The following is a 16,341-nucleotide window of genomic DNA, read 5'->3' as shown; positions in this document are numbered from 1 at the left end:
ATGAAAAGAAGAAAAAATGGCAAAAGTTTGTTAAGTATTACATTTCTATTTGTTATGTTAACAGCAACAGGATAAGGAATACCAGGTATATGGTAGGACTGGAAAAACCAGGCATTATTAAGAGGTTAGAGTAGGAAGCAAGCAGGTCAGGCATCTCGAAAGTCAAAGAGTTGAGAAGTATGCAGGATAGAAACAATAATGATATCAGAAACCAGTTATGCAAGCTGAAGATCATTAATTCTTTCAACAAATAGATGTGAAATGCCTAATGTGTGCTAAGCACTCTGCCAGGCACAAGAGACTAGTGATGAAGTAGACACAGTTTCTACCTACGTGGGACTTAGCAGTCTGGAGGAGAAGGCAAACATTAAGTCATCTTCTAAATAACAACTGTAGTAAGTGCTCCAAGGAAGATGAATAGAACATCACCCGAAGCATCAAGTTTAGGTGAAGCTTCAGGTAGGTATCAAGAGGGTCAGGCAGAAAAGTAAGCAGGTCAAGACACCAACGATCAGATGTAATAATATGAAGCTGACTCCTAACTGAGGTTCAGCTTAGCTAGGGCTTCTATGCTACCTCTGTAAGGGGAGGAAATGATTCCAGGATGTGTGTACTAGGTAGGTAAGGTAGAGAAGTGATTGTGCTTGGCAAAAGAGTATGAGAATATGCTGACAGATTCTGTTCTAGTTCTCTTAGCAGATTTTGTTATTAGCTCATTTGAAAACACTCTTGTTCTTTGTTGTACATTTCACTCTAAGCATTGGCTGAGATCCATTGTAGATTGTATTGGCCAGAGAGTTTAATGAATTACTTTTGGGGAGAGTCTTAACATATTTAATGCCAGAATATTTCCCACACAACAAATATTTACTTTCAAATATTATGATAGCTAAAGAAGACTCCAAACTTTATACTTGAACAGAGGTCTTAATTTGTGTTCCTCCATAATTCTCAAATTCTCTTTTGTTATTGACCAAGGGTCTTGTGTCTTGACTTTTTAAAATTAAATGTTTATTTTAACATAATTGTAAATTCACATGTAGTTTTAAGGAATAATATTTAGATCCTATGTACCCCTTACCCAGTTTCTCCCAATGAGTAACACCTTGTAAAGCTGTAGCATGAAATCACAGTCAGGTCACTGACATTCAAAGTAGAGGCCTTGACTTTTAGGTCAATTGTAACATTTTGAACCCGATGAGCATAGCCACACCCATATCTCTTCTCCAATCAGCAGGGCCTATATTACGAAGCCTCCTGTACTCTCTTCTTTCCACAAATATTTATTTAGCACCTCCATGCTATCAGGTGCTGTGCTATTGAGTGCTGGATGTTGCCATCTCTTGAGATCTAATCCTAATTATACCATTACTGTAGGTTGAAAACCTCCATGGTTTTGCAATAATAACCTTTCCTTAAAGTCCTGATTAACCATGGAAGTAATGATGTTTCTCCTGAGCAAGTAACTGAATGCTACTGAATTATGGGCAGATAAGGTTATTAATTGTTACAAACTCTCCTTTTTTATTTTTAGATTGTCAAAGAATTCCAAAGAATTGATGTGAATGTGTATTTTGCATCACTTCAAGGTAAATACATATATCTACATATCTACCTGTAAGACTTTCCCCTAAGCCCTTTCTCCTACCTGGGACTGTGGGCACATTATGTCTAAAGGCCCTTTTTTTTTTCTTTTAAAGATCTCAATTGCATTTATTTGCAATTCTAGAATCTGGCAATGCTTCATTCCATATTCTGGAACACAGAATAAGTGTTCCAAGGAACTAAGCGGAAGAGGTCGGTTTCATAGACAGAAAAGGCCAAAGACAGCAAAAGCAAACGACAAAGAGTATATTAGTCCATTCAAAGTTACTTTTCTTGCAAGTCAGAGACAGTGAGACAGAACAATAGGAAAATAATGGATTAGTTAACATGAGGTCATGGCAGGATACTTTTTTGTATGAGGTTTATTGCAGAGAAAGCTTTATTATGCCAACTGGAAATTTAAACTGGCTGTTTTGGGAAATTTGCTCTTACCCCTCTCTCCTGATTTCTTCAAAGGTCAGATAACAATTTAGTTTAGGTTGCATAACTTGAAACTTTAGCATGAGTGACTCCATTTTGATTTTTAGTCTTGTCTGTTGGGGCCTAGTGCAGGAGCTTAGTCTAAAACAATGGCCTTTTATTTTTATTTTTTATTTTACTATGTGCCTGTGTCTTGCATGACTGCAGGATGGGCACAGCTGCTTGAGCCACCGAAGGCTGCTCTACTCCTTCATTCTGGCTACTAGAAGCTGCAAAGCTCTGGGAGGGCAAAACTCAAGGGGACTAAGACAACGGCCTTCACCATTTTTATTTGATGATTTCCCCCCGTTTGATCAGGTTCTCACCTAGGTAAGAGTGAACAAAATGCAGGAGATCAGTGCTACCCTGTTACCATTATTTTGGGTTTCTGGTCTCAGGAGGTCATGTATAGCTTATGGTGCCCTCCTCATTATCATGCATTTCTCTGAGTTTTTGTTGTTTCAGAGGGAAACCATTTGATGTCTGACAGGTGGCTATGTGGAAACATTTAAAACTTTGAGAGGGTATAACGTACCTGCTATTATGACTATTGGGATGATAACACCAAGGGTTTATAGTATGCTCCTTAGCCAGGGTTCCCATGAACCAAACCAACTAAAATTGAATAGCCTGACAAGGAGTCTACCTGTTTTAACCAAGTTACCTGATGTATTTATATATGTGCAACAAGAAGTGTCACCAACTGCACAGATGCTTCCTTGTTGAGTTAGCAGGTAATCTAGCATTCCATGACTGGTTTAAATTAAAGCAGAAAGTGTAAGTTACCCAAAGAAGCTACTGATTGTGAAATTTTAACTACAGCACTATCCTGCCAAGTGAAAGAGGTAGGCAAAAGTAAGGGAAAATTAAAAGGGATAAGAATCTTATGATAGGGAGTCTTGTTCTGACAGTCTTGGAGCTGTCTACAGCATGAAGTTGGCGACTTCTCGTTTTGGTTTGTAGTTTTATTGTCTCTAGTTGTGGCATCCAGCATTCTGGTGAACTCTCTCTGTGGCCCACAGTGTAAGCATGAGAGTCACCTCTTGAAATGTATGCTGAGTTGTTCAGCTTCAACTTACAGAGCTTCAGGAATTGAGTACTTCTTGGTCTTCATTGGAGTGTTATAGCCAGATATTAGTGAAAGCTAAAAGAATTAAGAATCCAGTTCAGTCTACAGGTAGACAATAAACACTCATAAACATTGAACAGGGCTACAGTCTAAGAACAGTTTTACTATGCTTTTCTTTTGAACCATATGTTTTTCTTTCTATAGTCACCTCCATTTCTATCAAAGACAATCATGGTAGACCAATTTGTTTACAAAATAAGTTTAGTCTCAAACTTGGTCTGATTGATTATTTACACAGTGCAGCAAGAATAACTACATAGGTGACTCATTTTAAATTTACTTTGCCAAGCCAGGTGAGGTGTTGCATGCCTGCAATCCCAGCTATTTGAGAGTCTGAGGTGAGAGGATTGCCTGAGCCCAGGAATTCAAGGCTTCAGTGCACTATGATTGTGCCTGTGAATAGCCACTGCACTATAGCCTGGGCAACACAGTGAGACCACGTCTCCAAAAAATAATTGCTTTGCCGGAAATTTTGACAAGGAATCTCAGATTGGACTTTTTAAAACTTCTTGATGCTATGAAGTTAAACCAAGGCAGACATTAGACTTTGCCTGATGTATCTAATATCTTGAAGTTCCTGGGCCTCCCAGGAAGCAACAACTTTTTATTCACTCACTGTAAGGCTAGGAGCCCTTGAAGCCAGGAATTCTGTGCACATTTTCAAATATGATATTCTAGTCAAAGCCTTGATAATATAACCAATGTTTTCCAATTGTATTCTATTTAAAAGAACAGATTCTTATTGAACTTTTATGTAAATAATCATATTGCCAGAAAAATAAGAATACTCACAAAGAGTTTCCAAATTCTGGAAGGATCAGGTAGAGAGGAAAAGCAAATGTTTCAATTTTTGTTTATGAAAGTATGCTTAACTAGGCTGGGTGCTGTGGCTCACATCTGTAATCCCAGCACTTTGGGAGGAAAAGGTGGGTGATTGCCTTGAGCTCAGAGTTCGAGACCAGCCTGGCAACATGGCAAAACCCCGTTACTACAAAAAATACAAAAAATTAGCTGGGCATGGAGGCTGAGGCTGAGAATCACTTGAGCTGGGGAAGCGGTGGTTGCAGTGAGCCCAGATGATGTCACTGCACTCCAACCTGGGTGACAGAGTGAGACCCTGTCTCAAAAAAAAAAAAAAAAAAAAAAAAAAGTATGCTTAACCAAGTGGCTTTAAACTACAGATAGCTTTAAAGAAAAATTTTCTTTAAATCTTGAAAACAAATATTAAAAAAACCAGCAATGTTTCAAATAAAAAAAGCTATAAAACCCGTAATTCTTCTTCATCAGTTCATTCAGTCTCATGTAATTAATTCTTGCTCTGTTTGATCTTGGCTGGCAGTTTAATTCCATCGAATGGTATGAATTCAAAGTTATTAGAAACTTGTATTTGTCAGAGTCCTTTTCATTCTTCCCATATGACTCTTTGAAGTCACAGCATTTTAGAATTACAATGGCTTACAAAGAGCTTTCAGAAAAAGTATCAGAACAAAACAATTAACTGTGGACAACAAGACTGAAAGTGGCTATATTTAAAGATCTGAGTTACCCAGTGAGTTACCCAGTTGACAAGGATATTTGGTTATTTCTGTGGCACACAACAATTTAAAATAACCAAAATTATGACTGGTAGCATTTATACCAAGACATATCACATTTCTAGGAATGTTATATAATTTTGGAACATATTAATACTATATCTATATAAATACAGCTCAAAGAAGGTTAAACATCATTTCTTATTTTAACAGTGCTTCTCATATAATTTAACATAAGGCCACTTGGTTTAACATCTCTCCTTTACAGATTCTTTAAGAAATTCCAGGGTCCTCTGGAACATCCCAAAGTTAGTTCAAGGTCAAAAAAACTTAATTTTGATTTTTGAGAAGTTTGTCAAACACCGAAGGTTTAAAACATTTGATCAAAATAGGATCATAGGTCACTATGAAATAAAACCAAAGTGACAAAAGAGTTCAAAGGCACAAAGCACAAGAAGAGTTATCTTGATGAAACATGAAATCCCTGTTTTCTAGGCCAGTTACCTAGAAGATAAAGAAAATCCTCTCACAATTTTCTATTAAGAGCAAACCAATCCTCTGAGAAAACTCTATTGTTCCAACACATGGGCCAAAACTTTAGCCTTCCATCAGTGTACTTTAATATTAATGCTCAATTTTTATTGAGCTTATAAAACTTATAAATGATTCCCTTCTAATTTTAGCTAACTCAATCACATAAAATTTTTCATGATATTTATCTACTACAAACCTTCTACAACTTGCTTAAACCTTCATTTTGTCCTATACTTCCTTTTTTAAAATTGGCATTGTACCTTAGGACAAAGATTTACTTTTCTTTTCTCCTTATCATTTTGACCATATAAGGTTCTCTCCTATACAAAAGAAAAAATTACTCTCTTTTCAATTTTCTTTGTATCTTCATACTTGTAAATTTTTTCCCACATCTTTCCTATCTACTGGTTCCTTTCTGCCTTGTTTTGATTTCCTTCCTAAGTCCATATTTAGAAACAACCTTTAAATAACCTCCGATTGCCAAGCTAGAGTTAAGATTTAAATAAATAAATAGGCCGGGCATGGCGGCTCACATCTGTAATCCCAGCACTTTGGGAGGCAAAGGTCAGAGGATCACTTCAGGCCAGGAGTTTGAGACCAGCCTGAGCAACATGGTAAGACCCCATCTTTATTATTATTTAAAAAACAAAAACAAAAATAAAACAAAAAGCATAAAAACTCTGAGAACATTTTTAAACCCAGAAAGATACTACTTCCAATTTGTGCCATAGAGCTGGTAATGTATGGAAATGTGTGTCTTGACAGTGGGTGGGGGTGGGGTGGATATTGACAATGGGGGGATATTGTTATGAGGAGAGCAAAGGTGGGGATTACTTAGATTCCTTGCAACAGGAGGACTCTCAAGGGTGTGAGTCTCTGTGTCTGTCTCTTTATGAATGTATGTGTGTAGGAAAGTGCTAACGCTTAGGTTGAATTCTCCAGCAGCAGAGCCCAAGATGGGGATTCTTGCACAAATGATTTATTGAGAGCACACCTGAGGAAATTTATGAAGCAGTGAGGGAAGCAGGATAGGGAAGGGGAAGAAGCTGGTGAAAGACATGGTTTCTGAAGTCCAGCATAGATTCCTGATTTCACAGGGAGCACCACCACAGGAAGAGTACCAGAAGGTTATGCCTCCTTGAGACAAGGGGACCTGCTTTCTCCCCCAATATCAATCAGTCAGTGGCTGCAGGCCAGCCATGTGTGGGGATGAAACCTCCCAATTCTCTTTATTTACTTATTTATTTGAGACAGGGTCTTGCTCTGTCACCCAGGTTGGAGTGCAGTGGTGCAATCGTGGCTCACTGCAGCCTCAAACTCCTGGGCTCAAGTGATCCTGCCATCTCAGCCTCCTGAGTAGCTGAGACTATAGGTGCATATACACCTGGCTAGTTTTTGTATTTTTTTTTTTTTTGTAGAGCTGGGGTTTCACCATATTGCCCAGAATGCCTGGGTTCAAAGTGATCCACCCTCCTCAGCCTCTCAAAGCGCTGGAATTACAGGCCCAGTCCTCTTTAGATGACACAGCTCCCAATGGGCAAGAGAAAGTCTCCAGAGAAGGGCACAGCTGTGAAACGTTAGCAACCTGGCCCACAGCAGTAGGAGGATGGATACACTGGCTTGGCCAAAGTGACATGATCGTGCACCAAGGTTGACTATGACCAGTTATGGAATAACCATTCTATATGCTACTGGAAAAGAAACTGTCATTTCAAAGCTGGGTCACATTTTGGATACGAGAAAAATAAATAAATAAAAGGAAGAGCTACAGAAACTTAGTATAGGTTGATGCTTAAAAGTTTCTTTTCTTAGCTGGGCATGATGTGATGTGCCTGTAGTCCTAGCTACTTGGGAGGGTGAGGTGGGGGGAATCACTTGAGCTTGGGAGGTGGGGGTTGCAGTGAGCAATGATTGTGCCACTGCACTCCAGCCTGGGCAATAGAATGAGACTCTGTCTCAAAAACAAACAAAAGATTTCTTTTCCTAGGAACTAACAAAACATCGTGTCTTTCTTTTGAAGATTATGTGATAGAAAAGCTGGAGCAATGTGGGTTCTTTGACGACAACATTAGAAAGGACACATTCTTTTTGACAGTCCATGATGCTATACTCTATCTACAGAACCAGGTGAAATCCCAAGAGGGTCAAGATTCCATTTTAGAAACGGTAAATATTCAACCTTTCTACAGATGTATCTTTTCTAAACTATCATGATTTCTATAAATGGCGAACATTACACAAATCTAGTCTAGCTGTTGAATTTTAAGCTATCTACATAACTTCTTGGAGCCTCAGTTTTTTCATCAGTAAAATGGAAGTAAAAACATTAACTTTGCTAGGTAGATATGAAGACTAAATAATATAGTTTATAGGAAATTACCTGGTAGTATCCAGTACTTAATAGTTCTACAATGTGTAGTTTTATTAATAAAAGTGGGCATTAGCTATAATGCCTTTTTAGAATATTGAATCTTTGATCTTCTGTGATCTGTGATTTGTGCACATAAATTCCACTTAAATTTTCAGCAATCTGGAAAACCTTGAATTATAAATGCCTTTAAACAGGATCCATCAGGCCATAAGCGATCTTTGCAAAAGCAATTAAAAAATCAAGCCACAAATAAGCCCAGGGTTTTTTCCCTACAAAATAGAATAGGCCCTGATGGGAGGCCTCGTGGCACAACAGTAGTGCGTCTGGCTCCAGAATATGCCCTGATTTCCTATGGATATTATTTTGTTAGTTTTTCTGTCAAATACCCAGAAGAGGTGAGCATTCTGGTCTGGTTCGTTGGGCTTGGCCTAATGGTGCGCCTGGTGGTACATGAATCTCATTTCTCATGGTGAACTTAGGAAACTAAAGCAAATACCTATCAAGATATAATAACGATAATGATTCCAGTGTCATAGTGGATATTTTAAATTGCTTCCCATTTTTCTAAAAATAGAATAAGTACATCCTTATTGTAGATTGGCAGTTGATTGAAGAAAACCAACTTAGGAAACGATATTGTATTATTCTTTTTAGGCACTGGCAGTGGAGAGATTGTTCTATTTAGTGTTCCTTGGTAAAATACTAGTCCTGACTACCAAGCTGTGGATCTTAAAAACAAAAATGGAAAAAAAAAAAGAGTAAAGCTACAAATCTAAAGAAAAAAAACTGTTTAACATTGAAAATTCATAAACCTTTTTCTATCCAACTTAAAATTCTCTAACCCATAGGTGATAAGAAAGCAGGATCATATGAAGTATCTTTAAGAGACCCAAATTAAAAGTAAAATGAAACCAAGGTATCAAGTTCTTTCTCAACATGAAAACAGTTATTTTATTTGTTTATACCCATTCTTACTAAGATGTTAGGTCATGAATGTCATAAAAACCACTAACCAAGAATGTACCTACTAGGTTAGACTCAATTTTGTTTGCAATCCGGGAGGCATTGTGAGTGACTGGGATGGATTTTTTTTGACCCTGAACAAATAGACTAAGCATAATGGAATGCTTGTATTATATACTTACTGGTCCACTAAACAGTGGGTTGGACATTCCTGGTGGCCTGTGAGATCAAGAGGCTCATATTTCTGTGTCTTCTCAGAGTCTAGCACAAAGCTTTACATGTGATAAGTAGGTGAATGACGATAAACCTCACCTGTGGTACTTTCCTTCAAGAAGAGTCCCTCTGTATCACAGATACTGTGACTGCAATGGCACAACCCTCTTCCTATCTCTTTATTTTACCATCACAGGACTATCTCAGGACACAACTTGTAGTTAGACTTAGCCTCCACCTTTCCCATTATGTCATACCATTTGCACAGGAACTTAACCCTCTAATTCATTCTCATACTAGCAAAGAGAATTGGGCTACTTGTGAGTTGAAAAGTAGCTAAGTAGCATTTCAAAATGTCATTTTAGCCTGGATATATATTTGGAGTTGCTTTGAAAATGTCCTTTTCCATGCAAAACACAAAGCCAAAATTGTAGGTTTCCTCTGTGTAGAAGATTAAATTACATGCACCTCTAAAAAGTAGAACTTTTCTGAATAACCAAATTAGTCCATAGACATTGGTTTTCATCTCCAATAGAATTAATTTCCATCCAATTCCATTTGTGACTGTTCATTGTCATCAGTCACAAGCTCTTCAATGGGCATTCATTGCACACTCAATGCTGTGCTAAGTGCTCTTAGCTTAGCCATTGAGAGATGCACTGTTGACTGCTGAATCATTTAGGCAGAGGGGGTGACTTGTTAAGAGGCATACACTCGAGAGGTTAGGGAAGACAGCTGAAAAGGAGTTTAGACAATGGAGAACTATACCAGTTCACCTATGAATGTGCAAAAAAATGATATACAAAAATCTTTAGTTGGGAAATATAAAAGAACAAGACAGCTGAAGAGGATTCTGAAGTATGTAAAGATAGATGAGAAGCCCCAGGAAAGCTTCAAATCATTTTCAGTGGAGCATCAGGTGGGTTGATGCTATTCTATTTCCACCCTATGTTCTCTTTTTCAAGATCACCCTCATTCAAGACTGTAAAGATACCCTTGAATTAATTGAAACAGAGCTGACTGAAGAAGAACTTGATGTCCAGGATGAGGTATGATCATTTTCTTCTGAAGAAAATATTTGGATTACATTTTGAATAATTAGAGTAATACAAATAGTGAATATATCTGATTAAGAGCTGTCAGGGAACATAATTCTCCCAAATGTAAAAAAGATGGCTTGATAGCAGGGAAGAAGAGAAAATAAGAATTCTCCCTTGAAGATGTTAAGTTCTTGGGGAGCTTTTGTCCCAGGTATTTGGGGATGATCAGCAACCGGCAAGAGCCAACACACTGCTCCTGATTTGCTGCCTACAGCTCCGCATCCTGCTCTTCCAGAGATGGAAGGCCATGCGATAGGAAAATAATGAATAGAGGAAAATTCTACGCCAGGAATTTTATAAGCCTCAGGAATAGTATGTGAGGAACATAAACCCTATGACCTTCCTTCATATGACTGATAACAGCTTTAAAAACATACTCTCCCCACCTTAGACTGATTCTGTATATTTCAGATGCTCTTGTGACACCAGACTATTCCTAGGAAACTTGCCTGAACTTGTAGCATCTGAGTAAAATTTGCAGCTTCACCACTGGGTAAGAGGTGAACACTGAAGGAAGATCACAGAATTGTAAAAAGTTGAAAGATTTCTGAGAATCAAGTAGTCTAACATTCTAGCCCATGCAGAAATCCTTCTTACACCATCCTTGATGAATGTTCATTCAGCTTTTAGGTGAGCATTTCCAGACATTGGCCACTAGTGGCTTCTCAAGGGAGTTTGTTACATGGTTGGAAGTCTCTAAAGGTTACTTGTGCTTACAAAACTGAATTTGGCCTTTCTGTAGTAACCACCTAATGAATTGAGATCTACCTTCCTTAGCAATACAAACCTTCCCACTGAACAGCCCTTCAAATATTTGAGAATAGTTCTCATGTCTCCAGCAGACTGTCTTCCAGTTGAGACTCCTCTTGTTTCTTCTATTCCTTGCAAACATGCAGTCAATGCTTCTGTGGTCACGATGGGGACACAAAACCCTAAATGTGGTCAGGCCAGCATGGAGATTTTTCAACCATGACCTACCTTGATCTCATCAAGATATTCTATTACTATAGCTTAAAAATGTGTTTCCTTTCATAATAGCAACATCAGAATTTTGGCTTCTATTGAGCCGGGTCCAACTAAAGACTGGGGCATTTTCATACAAACTATGGTCTAGTAGAGTTCCCTACTTATATTTATTTAATTGAGTTTTGACCCTAATACAGAACTACACCTATTTCTGCTAGATTGCATCTTGTTGGTTCTTGTTTACTGACATAATTTTGTATTATTATTATTATTATTATTTGTGACTGAGTATTACTCTGTCACCTGGGCTGGAGTGCAGTGGTACAATCTCAGCTCACTGCAACCTCTCCCTTCTGGGTTTGAGAGATTCTCACGTGTGCCTCATCTTCCCAAGTAGCTGGAATTACAGGCGCTCGCCACCATGCCCAGCTAATTTTTTTTTTTTAATTATTTTTAGTAGAGACAGGGTTTTGCCATGTTGTCCAGGCTGGTCTTGAACTCCTGACTTCAAGTAATCCACCCACCTTGGCCTCCCAGATTGCTGGGATTACAGGCATGAGCCACCGCATTGGCCAGTTTCGTGTTTTAAATCTATCATCCAGGATATTGTCTACCCTACTATCCCCTACCTGGTGTCATAATCAAATCTGATAAGCCTGCCTTCTCTGGCTTTTTCTCGGTCTTGAAAAAATGTTGCAAAGAAAAACATCCAACCCCCTTTAGTGAAATCAGGCAGTAAGGATGACAGGCAGAGATTTTTGTGGAGGAAATACATTGCTGCAGTGAAAATCACAGTACCTGCATGTTGGCCCACTAGTTTAGTGAGCCCAGGAAAGTCATTATTGACCTGAGAAGTCCTTTTAGCTCTTGTAGTTTATGACTCTATGGATATAGGGCAGCCTTAGTTTGAGTAAAAACTCGTCAAACTTAGAACTTAAGACTGCTTTATTTAGGATATTTATTGGTTACCACATAAAAGAATAATTCAAGGAGGGTTTCTATTGATGGTGAAACAATATAGCACAATGGTTTCAAGGGCATGGACTTTAGAACCAGACAGACCCGGGTGCTAGTCCTCATTCTGCTACTTACTAGCTGTGCACCCCAGGACAAATTACTTATCCTGTCTTCATATTAGTATCTTCATGGAAAGTAGTAATAATACCACAGAGTTGTGAAAATTAAAGGATACATGTAAAGTAACAAGAGCAGTGCCTTGTACATAGTAAGTGCTCAATAAACAGTAATCATTGCTCTTAATTAAATCCAATTAAAGTATGAGGAATACAGGCCAGGCTCAGTGGCTCAATCCTGTAATCCCAACACTTTGGGAGGCCAAGGCAGATGGATCACTTGAGGTCAGGAGTTTGAGACCAGCCTGACCAACATGGTAACCCCACCACCATCTCTACTAAAAAAAAAAAAAAAAAATTAGCTGGGCGTGGTGGTGGGCACCTGTAATCCCAGCTACTTGGGAGGCTGAGGCAGTAGAATTGCTTGAACCTGGGAGGTGGAGGTTGCAGTGAGCTGAGATCGCGCCACAGCACTCCAGCCTGGGCAACAGTGAGTGAGAGTCAGTCTCAAAAAAAAAAAAAAAAAAAAGTATAATGAATACAAAACTAAGTTTTTACCCTATTTCTATTGTGATGCTATACACCTAAGATGAGTAACAGTAAGCAACCAATACTATAAAAACATATTTATAAAAAAGATAATGCAGACTTAAGGAGAATTCAGTTGTATCAACACTTTGTTTTCCCCTTGCTTCCACAGGCTATGCGTACACTTGCATCCTGAAAGTGGGCTCAGGAGGTCTCTATGAGCAAGGAACACAAGACAAAACTTCCTCACTAACGTCCTCCTATGCAAACATTTTCTGCATTGACTATTTCTTCAGACTCGAAACACTCATTCTTTTTTCTATTAAGCCATTGAAAGAGAAGCACTAAGACTGTTTCTAGGATTTATTTATAAAATAAACACCTTACCCCTAACATGTGCAAAATGGTGAGAATTATTCAGACGATTTGGCAGCGTCCAGGATAAGCTGGTGTTATGATACGCTGCTGATCCATGTCACAGATTTGCTAATAATGTTCACATGGGTACTGGCATATCTCTGTTCAGTCAGAGTGAGGGCTGACCCAACAGCTTCTGTGGTCAGGTGAGTCATGAATGATTAATCATAAAGAAAAATCAATTTTTGACTAACCTGGATATCCATGCGCTGCACTGATCACCATGTAAGGTCACATTTAGTAAATGCTGAAATAAAATTATTAATGCATTTATCAATAAAAGCCTTTGAAAATAACTTTGGATAATAAGCTGGAGTTTTAAAAATGCAAATTTGCTTAGTACCTAATAATGAAGTGTTATTACATGTAACCAGAATTGAGGATCTCTTTGATCCTGGAAATGGTTTAACTAAAAGCTACAGAACCAGGCCAATGTATTTTGAAACATTGATGCAGACAAATGAAATAATAAAGACATTTTCATGGTTTATAAAAGTCATTTTTTGATATGATAATAATCATGGATCACAACTGAGATCAAAGAAAAATATATGACAGATTATTTTGTTTAAAAATTCAGTTTTAATTATCTTAGTCTATAGAAATGATCATTGCATGGAGGCATATATAGGTATGATCTACATAAAATCTGACAAAAAAGTGTTATTTTGAGTGAAAAATTTTTTGATGTGCTTATATAATAATGATTATTAAAATGAGTTTATATTTTTTTCTCAAAAATTCTAGCAGTATGTAAAGTAAGTAATATTTAACTGAACTCTGACCACTTAAAAAAAAACTCTAAAAATTGAACTGTCTATAGTAGTCTATGTTTAAAGTGCATTTTTAAAGACAAAGCATTCTAAATGAACTCAATATAAAAACATTCGTTTGGAATGTACATACTGGAAAATACAGGTTTTTTTGACCAAAAGTTTTTATATATTTTCTTTTTATTTATTTATTTTTTCCTGAGTGCCAACAATTTTCTAGGTATTATATATAACACAAGCTTTGGTCCTGGGGACTTTTCCATATATATCACACTGGAGTGAATGAACTTGTACTTCATTTCTAGAGAAAAGTAATACCCAGGTCCCCAATTGAGAATGTCTTGCTTGATTGAAAACTACATCATCCCTTGGTATAATCCAGGGATTGGTTCCAGGACCCCTGCATTTACCAAAATTTATACACACTCAAGTCCTGTAGTCACCCTTGCCCAAAGGTAGAATGGCTTCTCTGTTTTTCTTCTGAAATATAACCAGAAACAATGTGTCTATTTCTGAAAGAATATGATTAATGATCATACAAATTGGTTGATCCTGAATTCTGGTTGTAAATCTGGTTACAGCATAACTAGGATTATAATGCTGTCTCATTTTCAAGCACTACCTGCTTATATTGACAACAAATCATCTCTCTAAAGAGTGAGTGGAGGCCGGGCGCGGTGGCTCACGTCTGTAATCCCAGCACTTTGGGAGGCCGAGGCAGGTGGATCACGAGGTCAGGAGATCAAGAGCATCCTGGCTAACACGGTAAAACCCCGTCTCTACTAAAAATACAAAAAAAGAAATTAGCCGGGCGTGGTGGTGGGCGCCTGTAGTCCCAGTTACTCGGGAGGCTGAGGCAGGAGAATGGCGTGAACCTGGGAGGCGGAGCTTGCAGTGAGCCGAGATCATGCCACTGCACTCCAGCCTGGGCAACAGAGTGAGACACTGTGTCAAAAAAAAAAATAAAATAAAATAAAAAATAAAAGAGTGAATGTAATAGTCTTACAGAAAATGAATGAATACCTTTGTGCAATAAAGGAAATACGCACTGCTCACTTTTTTGAAGGAAATACCAAAGTTAGGTTTTACAACAAGGCTAGAGGTTGTAAATTCTGGGTTCACTTGTGATGACGTAAGTCCACAGTGTGACTTGTTTCCCAAGCAAACTGTGGGAATATTGTCTCTTCTATGTATTTTGTGAATAGTAAGCATACTTTTAGTTTTGTATTATCAATGGAAATTTCACTTGAAATTAAAGTTGCCTTTTGTTATATTTTTAACCTATAGGGTAAGATTTCAGTATTGTATATGAGTTTTAATAAATTACAACATCAAATCATGCACACTTGAAAATATTTGCACACATTTAAAAATAAATGTAAAGTTGTCTTTTAAACTACTTGGACGTCTCCTTTCTGAACAAAACTATTAAATATAATAAAGAATGTGCCAGGAGCAGTGGCACATGCCCTTGTAGTCTCAGCTACTTGGAAGCCTGAGGCGGAAGGATCCCTTGAGCCAAGGAGTTAGAGTCTCAGCCTGGGCAACACAGCAAGACCCTGTCTCTAAATATAAATAAATAAATAAATAAATAAATAAATAAATAAATAAAATATAATAAAATACTTCATTCTAAGTTTGTCATTGCTCTTATCAGTCATCATTATGAGGTATTCTTTATAGCACCACTTCCATTTGTCTGTAATTTCTTTTCGTAGATTTATCAGTGCAATAAACAACATTACTCACAAATATCACAGTTAAACCTTGTAATTCTTATCCAAATATTTCCAGTTTATTTTGTGCAATGGTTATTATTATTTTAGCAAACTTTTCATTCTGGCACCACATATGTTAAAAAGGATACAAATCACAGTGTAGTGCTTGAAGAATTTTCACAAAACAAGCACACCAGAGTGGCCTGTGCCCAGATCAACAAGCAGAATGCCACCAGCACTGCATAAGCTCTCTCATGCTCCCTCTTAGTTGGTTGCCCCAGAGGGCAATTACTGTCCTGACTTCTAAAACCTGTTTTTTTGAATTGCATAGCAATGGAATCAAAGATTATTTCTTTTTTCCCCCTTTCTTTTGTGTCTGTCCTCTTTCACTCAACATTATAATCATGAGATTCATCCATCTTATTCAATATAGCAATCATTCATTCGTTCTCCCTGCTGTATTCATTCCATTGTAAATTTGCCACCACTTATTTATTCATCCTACTGTTTGTGGATATTTGTGTCGTTTCCAGTTTTGGGCTTTCATGAATAGTCTGCTATGAACATTCTTGTGAGGCATCCTTGCATATTCCAGAAATATTTGCGGGAAGGGTTCCTCTATCTGGGGCTTAGATCTATAAGGTGAGAATCAATGAAATTAGGGTTATTTTCTGTTTGCATCAGGTTAGGTATCTGAAGAAAGTTTGGTTTCAGTTAGAGTAGCATTTGTCATGTAAACAATTTAACAGGGTAACAAAAGCCACACAAACTTTAGTTAAATCACACGAAGTTCAGTTCCATAAGAAAGCCACATAATGACAAATAGCTAGAAAAAGAATAGGAGAGAGAAAAAATAGAAACAAGGAGGGGAGAAGGAAAGGAAGGTCACAGGGGGACGTAAGGGAGAAAAAGGTAAGAGAACCACAGAGAAAAAGAATGACAATTAGGGAAGGAAGA

The 16,341-nt window shown here is 37.7% G+C and overlaps 1 protein-coding gene across 5 annotated transcripts in view; it reads left to right on the top strand.

Annotated features, from left to right (window-relative positions):
* Positions 1-15,250, top strand: part of LOC105475305 (solute carrier family 26 member 4) — a 55,342-nt gene extending 40,092 nt beyond the window's left edge. For 3 of the 5 annotated variants that reach the window (XM_011730430.3, XM_071094687.1, XM_071094685.1), the window contains 4 exons: positions 1,535-1,589; positions 7,283-7,428; positions 9,775-9,858; positions 12,649-15,249. In XM_011730430.3, the coding sequence (XP_011728732.2) occupies positions 1,535-1,589; positions 7,283-7,428; positions 9,775-9,858; positions 12,649-12,672 (309 nt within the window). In that variant the 3' untranslated portion in view covers positions 12,673-15,249. Of the gene's footprint in view, positions 1-1,534; positions 1,590-7,282; positions 7,429-9,774; positions 9,859-12,648 lie in introns of all 5 variants that reach the window. The other 2 variants (XM_011730433.3, XM_071094686.1) reach the window with 1 other exon arrangement.
* Positions 15,251-16,341: the final 1,091 nt, after the last annotated feature.

This window comes from Macaca nemestrina, chromosome 4, assembly GCF_043159975.1.
Source record: "Macaca nemestrina isolate mMacNem1 chromosome 4, mMacNem.hap1, whole genome shotgun sequence".
Classification (NCBI taxonomy): domain Eukaryota; kingdom Metazoa; phylum Chordata; class Mammalia; order Primates; family Cercopithecidae; genus Macaca; species Macaca nemestrina.
Note: the sequence above shows the minus strand (reverse complement) of the source record. Positions and strands in the feature narration are given on the sequence as shown.